This window comes from Oncorhynchus mykiss, chromosome 4 (assembly GCF_013265735.2).
Source record: "Oncorhynchus mykiss isolate Arlee chromosome 4, USDA_OmykA_1.1, whole genome shotgun sequence".
Taxonomy (NCBI): Eukaryota; Metazoa; Chordata; class Actinopteri; order Salmoniformes; family Salmonidae; genus Oncorhynchus; species Oncorhynchus mykiss.
In genome coordinates, this window is record NC_048568.1 from 20167501 (window position 1) to 20177500 (window position 10000).

General features: G+C 44.8%; 1 protein-coding gene across 2 annotated transcripts in view; it reads right to left on the reverse strand.

The window, feature by feature from the left end:
* rcan2 (regulator of calcineurin 2) overlaps positions 1–10000 on the reverse strand; it is a 120451-nt gene that overhangs the window by 1065 nt on the left and 109386 nt on the right. For both annotated transcript variants that reach the window (XM_036975851.1, XM_036975852.1), the window contains one exon: positions 1–3029. This exon is cut by the window's left edge and continues 1065 nt beyond it. In XM_036975851.1, coding sequence (XP_036831746.1) covers positions 2875–3029 — 155 coding nt within the window. In that variant the 3' untranslated portion in view covers positions 1–2874. The remainder of the gene's footprint in view (positions 3030–10000) is intronic.

A 10000-nucleotide genomic window follows, 5' to 3' on the forward strand; every position in this document is an offset into this window, starting at 1 on the left:
AACTACAACCTACTGGAACTGGTTGGAATTAAACTACAACCTACTGGAACTGGTTGGAATTAAACTACATCCTACTGGAACTGGTTGGAATTAAACTACAACCTACTGGAAGTGGTTGGAATTAAACTACATCCTACTGGAGCTTGTTGGAATAAAACTACAACCTACTGGAACTGGTTGGAATTAAACTACAACCTACTGGAACTGGTTGGAATTAAACTACATCCTACTGGAGCTTGTTGGAATAAAACTACAACCTACTGGAACTGGTTGGAATTAAACTACATCCTACTGGAGCTTGTTGGAATAAAACTACAACCTACTGGAACTGGTTGGAATTAAACTACATCCTACTGGAGCTTGTTGGAATAAAACTACAACCTACTGGAACTGGTTGGAATTAAACTACATCCTACTGGAGCTGGTTGGAATAAAACTACAACCTACTGGAGCTGGTTGGAATAAAACTACATCCTACTGGCGCTGGTTGGAATAAAACTACAACCTACTGGAGCTGGTTGGAATAAAACTACAACCTACTGGAGCTGGTTGGAATTAAACTACAACCTACTGGAACTGGTTGGAATAAAACTACAACCTACTGGAGCTGGTTGGAATAAAACTACAACCTACTGGAGCTGGTTGGAATTAGACTACAACCTACTGGAGCTGGTTGGAATAAAACTACAACCTACTGGAACTGGTTGGAATTAAACTACATCCTACTGGAACTGGTTGGAATTAAACTACATCCTACTGGAGCTTGTTGGAATAAAACTACAACCTACTGGAACTGGTTGGAATTAAACTACATCCTACTGGAACTGGTTGGAATTAAACTACATCCTACTGGAGCTTGTTGGAATAAAACTACAACCTACTGGAGCTGGTTGGAATTAAACTACAACCTACTGGAACTGGTTGGAATTAAACTACAACCTACTGGAACTGGTTGGAATTAAAAAATAATTTCAGTTAGTGCACTTTGAACTGGGTTATCAAATCTGATCATTTGAGCCATCGTTATCAGAGATGGGGATTGGAATGATGTACAATGAGAGGTTACAGTGAGGGTTTTGAGTGAGGGGTTACAGTGAGGGGTTACAGTGAGGGTTTAGAGTGAGGGGTTACAGTGAGGGGTTGGAGTGAGGGGTTACAGTGAGGGGTTATGGTGAGGGGTTACAGTGAGGGGTTACAGTGAGGGGTTACAGTGAGGGGTTACAGTGAGGGGTTACAGTGAGGGGTTACAGTGAGGGTTTAGAGTGAGGGGTTACAGTGAGGGGTTACAGTGAGGGTTTAGAGTGAGGCGTTAGTGTATAAAAGCACCCAGGGTTGAATCAGTGGGTCACAGTAATGTAGAATCAGAGTGTAGGTGCAATGTCTGAAACAGGAAGGGTCAATAGTTTGGACAATAGAAAATGTATCACAACGCCAGTTCTCCACAAATAGACAGGGAGGTCCAATTTGTACAGGGCTTGTTCTACTGCCTATAAGTTAAATCAGGCACACCAAGAAGACACTCATTGAACCAACACAGGAAAAACAAAACACACAATAAAGGAAAACAAACATGGTTGTGTGTGTGAGTACAGTATGTAATTCCCCTTGACCATCTCGACAGAAACTGTGTAATAGCACTTGGAAGATTTGTGTAACTCTATAATAACATTATTTTTTTCCTCTCAGGATCGTCATCATGCATTTATTTTCTTCGTGGTGAGTTTGAATAAATGTTTCTTTCTCGCTCCCTACAGAGGCACATAAAGGAAACACGAGGAAATCCCATGACTGAGCCACGGTTCTCAGACAACACAATATCTCTATAAAAACCATAACCATGCACTTTATAGACTGGCTTCACGTGATATGATTGGCTCTCCATTTCAGCCAATGAGGAAAAGGTGGCCACCAGGCATTGCATTTTTTTCTTTGTTATGTTTTTTTCTTTTGTTTTCTTCTACTCCCTTTTCTTCAAACAGACTTTCAGGGACAAGACATGGACACAGAAAAATTCACACTGAGGAACAATCACAGAAATGTCATTGTACATAATCTTTCCCTGTAAGATGCATGGATTGTAACTGTTAATAGCCTTGTTTTCTGTGAAGGACACCGGTAGCCAGAAAACACAGGGAGATAAAAGAGAGAAGTTAGCGAAGAGAGAAGAGAGGTCAAATTGACAGCTACATACAGAAAACGGAACAAAGTAAACACACAAACTAGATCAGACCAGTGCATGCATTGGCGAGATTGAAAGAATTCCCATGGTCGACAGACAGCACTGATAACACGATGAATAACCCAACTTTAAGGGGACTATAGGACAAAGTATTGACCATTTACCATAATGCTCCTTCAGGTTACTTCAACTCATCCCACCACCTCAGTAGCTAGCATGCCCTAATGAGAGAAGCGCTATTCATCGTCAGTGCTTGTGGTACATACGCAGTGGAGCGAGAGCAAAGCTAACACACGTCTATAAAGGCGACCAATGGGCTTCTTTACACTGGCATTCGCCACAACCCCTAAGCCAATCAGAGGCCGAGCTCAAAGCAAGGTGCTGCCCCATCACTGCAAACTGTGTGACATTACAACAACAGAATCATACAGATAGGAACCAATCACTGAGAGTATGGTGGCTGTATCTTGATTTAAGTATGGAGTATTGCCAACACAATCATACATGTAGCACATCAACGGCTGTATGTCGACGAGGATGAGTAACAGAGAGCACTCCCCTTCTGGCCCGGGCGAGGTGGCCGTAGGGTGGGGAGTGCTGAACACGGGGATTGTTCCTGTGAGAGAGAGACAGGGGATCGATTCTCCTTCCTCCAGATGACGATGTTACGACAGGAAGTGGAAGGGGGACAGAGTTCAGTGAGAAGTAGGAAGGTCAGGGCGCCGGGTCTGGATGATTTTTGGTTTGGGGCAATTCTTTGGTTCCTCGACTTCCTCGGTGTCGCTGTCGCAGACATGGACAACAACACTGGGGGTGGACTCTGTTCCAGCATGCAGCTCAAACTTCTCTCCTGTAGACAGAGAGAGAGACGGGAGAGAGAGAGCGAGAGACGGGAGAGAGAGAGAGACGGGAGAGAGAGACGGGAGAGAGAGAGACGGGGGAGAGAGAGAGAGAGAGAGACGGGAGAGAGAGAGAGACGGGAGAGAGAGACGGGAGAGAGAGAGACGGGGGAGAGAGAGAGAGAGAGAGAGACGGGAGAGAGAGACGGGAGAGAGAGAGAGAGAGACGGGAGAGAGAGAGACGGGAGAGAGAGAGAGAGAGAGAGAGAGAGAGAGAGAGACGGGAGAGAGAGAGAGAGAGAGACGGGAGAGAGAGAGAGACGGGAGAGAGAGAGAGACGGGAGAGAGAGACGGGAGCGAGAGAGACGGGGGAGAGAGAGAGAGAGACGGGAGAGAGAGAGACGGGAGAGAGAGAGAGACGGGAGAGAGAGAGAGAGAGAGACAGGAGAGAGAAAGAGAGAGACGGGAGAGAGAGACGGGAGAGAGAGAGAGAGAGAGAGAGAGAGAGACGGGAGAGAGAGAGAGAGAGATAGAGAGAGACGGGAGAGAGAGAGACAGAGAGAGAGACGGGAGAGAGAGAGACATGAGAGAGAGAGAGAGGGAGAGAGAGAGAGAGAGAGAGACGGGAGAGAGAGAGACGGGAGAGAGAGAGAGACGGGAGAGAGAGAGAGACGGGAGAGAGAGACGGGAGAGAGAGAGACGGGGGAGAGAGAGAGCGAGAGAGACGGGAGAGAGAGACGGGAGAGAGAGAGAGAGAGAGAGAGAGAGAGAGAGAGAGACGGGAGAGAGAGAGACGGGAGAGAGAGAGAGAGATGGGAGAGAGAGAGACGGGAGAGAGAGAGAGAGAGAGAGAGACGGGAGAGAGAGAGAGAGAGACGGGAGAGAGAGAGAGAGAGAGAGACGGGAGAGAGAGAGAGAGAGAGACGGGAGAGAGAGAGAGAGAGAGAGAGGAGAGAGAAAGAGAGAGACGGGAGAGAGAGAGAGACGGGAGAGAGAGAGAGAGAGAGAGAGAGAGAGAGAGAGAGAGAGACGGGAGAGAGAGAGACATGAGGGAGAGAGAGAGAGAGAGAGAGAGAGAGAGAGACGGGAGAGAGAGAGAGAGAGAGAGAGACGGGAGAGAGAGAGACATGAGAGAGAGAGAGAGAGAGAGACGGGAGAGAGAGAGAGAGACGGGAGCGAGAGAGAGACGGGAGAGAGAGAGAGAGAGAGAGACGGAGAGAGAGAGAGAGAGAGACATGAGAGAGAGAGAGAGAGAGAGAGAGACGGGAGAGAGAGAGAGAGACGGAATAGAGAGAGAGAGAGACGGGAGCGAGAGAGAGAGAGAGACGGAGAGAGAGAGAGAGAGAGACATGAGAGAGAGAGAGAGAGAGAGAGAGAGACGGAATAGAGAGAGAGAGAGAGACGGAATAGAGAGAGAGAGAGAGACGGAATAGATAGAGAGAGATGGGAGAGAGAGAGAGAGACGGGAGAGAGAGAGAGATCATCACAGCACAGTTGAAAAATACATGGCAAATAGAAATCCAATATGGATGGTGTTAAGAGATAGATGGGAGGGGTTGACTGGAGCTGAAGGTTGGGAGTAATAACAACTAATATCAACTAGATAACTAATGTAAAACAATATTGTGCACGTAAAATGTATATAGTATATAGAGGCTGGGAGTAGAAGCCTAAGCGTTGTTGTTCACTAGTTTACTCCAATTAGGGAAGGAGTGGTAGGGTTAGAAAGTAATAAAGGAAAATATATCTTTTTTAAATGTATATATATATATTGGATTGGAAATTATGCAGATAATTACATTGACGGAAGCTACAATCTATATGCAATATTAAAGCTGATCTAGAGAGAGAGAGAGAGACAGAGGGGGGAGAGAGAAAGAGATGGTCAGGACAAGACATTTGAAAATATAAACGTGTACATGACCTCAAGAGGGAGCCCTGGTTCCAAGAGAGACACGAAATCAGTGAGGTGAGGCAAACTCAACCTGGGTGAGGATTTTCTCCTCATAATTACTAAACGGTCATGTGAAAATTGAGGGCAGAAGCTTAATATACAGAAAGACTATGTAGTTCTCTGATTAGGAGGACCTGAACTCAGGGAGGACTGAAGCAATATCCTCCCTCCCTCATTCCCTCCCTCCCTCCATTTCTCCTGAGGACTGGGCTCCTCAGCCAACCGCTGGGTGACGTCAATGCTGCTGCGTGCTGTCGCTCCGGGTCAGACAGTCAGAGTCAGAAAGAGGGAGAGAGGGAGAGGGGGAGAGAGGTAGAGAGGGGGAGCGAGGGGGAGAGAGGGAGAGGAATGCAGAAAGCAGAGAAAAGAGAGAAAAGGAAATAGAGAGAGAAGGGGAGGTACTGAGAGGAAGAGAATGAGTGGGGGATAATAGAGGCTCAGCACACGCCCAGTACTCAGAACAACATAATGGAACTGTATCAGTATCAGTCAACTCACTCCCGGATCAGCTACAGAGCCCAGAACACACACTCTTCTCCACACTGGGGGTTCAATACTCTCCTTAAGAGCTGTTATACAGTATACCCTAGCTATCATCTGTCATTTAGTACGTCTCAGGGGTTCTGATAACGACAACATTACAGCTAATTATCACATAATGACATACACACGCATGCACATACGCGCGTGTGCGCGCGCACACACACACACACACAGCTCATTGTCATTCACAGCACATGCGCCTGGCATTATCCCTGCTATTTCAGGCTCTGCTAATAAAGGGGCTCTGCGTGTGTGTGTGTGTGTGTGTGTGTGTGTGTGTGTGTGTGTGTGTGTGTGTGTGTGTGTAGGGACTGTACTGTATGCAGTAAGCTCACCATCTCTAACCCCATGGCAATGAACGCCTGTCCAGCCACAACCCACCTGGCCAGCTCCTATCAAAGCTATGTATTAACCAGGATAAAAATGGATGGCACCTAGTGGCTCGTACCATGCGGAGAGTGTGTGTGGGGGTGGAAGGACAGCTGGACAGCTGGACGTGATGGTCTTTCTCTTTGGGCTTCAGCGTGACCTAGGCCCACTAACACAGTACAGCTACTTTTACAGCATTCTTTCAAGCCAGGCCAAACACTTCAAATAATACACTCTCTGAATCACCGTTTCTTAAATATACAACATTCCTTAGCAACAGTCCCAAAATAAACAGGTGTAATAGACTACAGCATAGGACTGCTCTTCTGGTACAGAGTTAACCCCGTTATGGGAGAGGCAACTATTCCTTCAGGAGCGTTTGACTGCTGCTGTACACACCTTTCCTATTCATTTCCTGTCCATACTGTCTATACACACCATTATATACATATATTTATAAACTGGGTGGTTTGAGCCCTGAATGCTGATTGGCTGACAGCCGTTGTATATGAGACCGTATACCACGGGTATGCGACCTACGAACAGTCCGTAGCTGTGGTATATTGGCCATATACCACACCTCATCGGGCCTGATTGCTTAAATATACATGTATATTTATATTCCGGACTCCTGACATGGCTCGTTCTGATATATCACATTTGTGTGTATTGTTTTGTATTGTTTAGGTATTACTGCGCTGTCGGCGCTACAAACCTAAGCATTTTGCTGCACCTGCGATAACATTTGCAAAATATGTGTACGCAACCAATAACATTTGATTTGATATGTTTGCTGCATAACATTCACTGACATCATCTGTTCTAGTGTGGAAACATTTTCTTACCAGCACCGGCTTTGCTGAGAGCTGCTTTATTGAAGAACACTAGCACTTATTACGGCTTTGATATGTGGTTGTCCCAACTTGCTAACTTAAAGTGAACGCACTACCTGCAATTAGCTCTGGATAAGAGAGTCTGCTAAATGACTAGAATGTGGAATAAAAACGTTAAAGACCTTATCTATTCTACTGTATACTGTAAGGGCCAATACACCCAGGCATGATTTCACTGTATTACTACAGTATTACTACAGTATTACTACAGTACTGTAGCACTGTTCCTTCAGCTCCAGACCCTGGTATAGTAATTGTACAGCGCTGCCCTGCCTGCTGACACACATCTTGACGACCCCCTTGCCCACAGATGCGTCTCAAATGTTTTTATTTCTCAGGCTTAGTGAGAGAGCGAGTGAAAGGCTGGATACGTGCCTTGTAAACAAGCTGGGAACAACAAAAGCATTCTCTCCTTAACGAGTGCTTGTGTTGGAGGGAGGCAGACTGCTGGAGCCGTAATCACACTACACTCAGCTAGTCTCTCTGAAGGCTGGCGTGCATGTGGAAACACTGCACTGGATGGAAAAAACACACACTTACACACAAACACATACACACACACTGGCGACCCGTCATTCACCTGTTTTGAGCCCCACCTGGTTTGTTACTGTTTTGTTTGTTATTTTGGCATTAAATACATGTCATATATCAGTTTGATAACAATGTAAAAATATATATATTGAGTTAATAAAGCTGCATACATTTTTGCTTTCTTACTTGTTACAGTCTAGCTCAGTGCTTTCTTACTTGTTACAGTCTAGCTCAGTGCTTTCTTACTTGTTACAGTCTAGCTCAGTGCTTTCTTACTTGTTACAGTCTAGCTCAGTGCTTTCTTACTTGTTACAGTCTAGCTCAGTGCTTTCTTACTTGTTACAGTCTAGCTCAGTGCTTTCTTACTTGTTACAGTCTAGCTCAGTGCTTTCTTACTTGTTACAGTCTAGCTCAGTGCTATCTTACTTTTTACAGTCTAGCTCAGTGCTTTCTTACTTGTTACAGTCTAGCTCAGTGCTTTCTATGGTGGGCAGCCAGGAAAAATACAGAGAGTAGGGGTTGGTAATCTTCTCTAGTTGCGCCGTGATTGGCTCAGTGTTCTGTCACTCATGGGGACATTACGTCACCGCAAAATCTACAGGGAGAGCTTGAAAGTTCAAGCCCCCTTGGGTGCTGCTATAGATTTTACATTAGAAGTGCCCATCCAAGAAGGCTCAAGGTCATTGACCACAGATGAAATAATGACAAATCACATTATATCTATCGTAGCTTTGATTGGACTGATTTCAAAATCGTTGCTAGCAAGCTAGACAAGCAGTAATCATCATGAATCACATCTACAATCTACTGGCAAATCCTTTTCGATCCTTGTCATATGAAGAAAACCCATAGATAAACCGTATCGGTGCTCATCGGCCATTGGACATAAATATTACACAACAAGTTGGAAATTGCAACTTCAACAATGAGTGGTTTGGAAGGAATCCGTGTCTAACTGCAAGTGTTGCAAAGCAATCCCTATTTTGCTTCACCTGCCTGCTATTCGGTGGATAGGGTGTGTGGTCCGGATTTAAGGATTTAAAGCATCCGTCTGAAAGTGTCTCTTTTCCGAGCTTAAAAGGATAAACATTCACATGCAAAACCATGAACCAGAAAAGGTTGAATACATTGGCCATGCTGTCAAGCCAGGTGACTTCTGCAACGTTCAAAGCAACTGGAAACTCAGAACTGGAAAATCTCAGACTTCAGTGAGTTCAAGACAACTGGAAACCTGAAAAAAACTAGCTCTGACTGGAAAAATACGTTTTGAACAGTCACCCTACTCGGAATCCCAAGTCGGCAACTCTGGCCCCTTTCTAGAGCTCCGACCTGAAGATCACTGACATCATGATTCAACCTTGTTTTTTTTCAGACTTCCCAGTTGCCTTGAAAGCATCATAAATCCAGAGAATGCCAGACTTTGATGACAAAGTTTTATGACAAAATTTGCCCACAAGAAGGACCGCCGAGCCATCTTCCTGTTCAAGTGAGCACAGCACAACAAGGTGAGTCCAAAAATGTATTGTATGCTGCTGCATAAATGATGTAATATTCCAGGGATATATGTATTCTGTAGCTAAGAAAGTAATACTAAATGTACGTTGTGTAGTAAGCTGTTAGTAGCCCATGTGCCTCACCCTAATCATTTGGCCCATTCCCCCTCATAACTTAGCCTACTGTTCTGACTTAGTGGTGCACATGTAGCCTATAGCCTGTTTTAGAGAAATGTCATCATCGAATATTGTAAGAGCTTTCATTGTCTGTTTATATACCCCTTTATTTATCCTGCCGTTCTGACTTGGTGTACAGGGAGAATACTGTAAGAACAGCCCATGTTCTGAATTCTGTCGCTGTACATTTCAAAAGTTATATTGACTACGTCCGTCCTAGCTCGCTCACTAATGACTTAATCGAAATGAAGGATTGCCTCTTATCCACTCATTGTTCCCTTATGCCATAGTTTGTACATCTCAATTGTCAGTAGACACCAGATTTGTTAAAGTAAGTTAGCCATACCAGCTATGTTTTTTTAAAAGGCAGTAAATGAGGCTGAATGAACTGTTTCACTGCCAGACAAGGCTCCGCTGATACCCAGGTGTATCAGTGGTATGATGTTGGGACTGCTGTTGGGACAGCTTTATGGAGGCCCTAACAATTTGTGGGCACCGTTTGTCACCATTATAGCGCAATTAATGTATTGTTTAGTGTTGTGTAGTGGCTTTGCTGGCATGCAAATCTTGCCACACCAAGATTTACATGCTAAAATTGCCAGTGCAAACACACACACACAAGACACACACACGACACACACACAAGACACACACACACACTTCCTCTCCACACACACACACTTCCAGTAGTGCTAACCCTAAAGCTTCTCCACTAATACTCTGAAGAATAAAATAATAAAAGCCTGAAATGCGCTCTCACTCTCTCTCTCACACACACACACACACACACACACACACACACACACACACACACACACACACACACACACACACACACACTACAGAGTATGCACGTACGCATACACACAAACATACACTAATGATGTATGACAGATAGCTATGGTAAGCATCTGTAATGTTTACAGTTTAAAAGGTAGAGCTTTAAAATAAAATGTTTCTATACAAACTGCACATCAGAGTCTACATTCATATACATACTGCACTCTATTCCATGACATAAA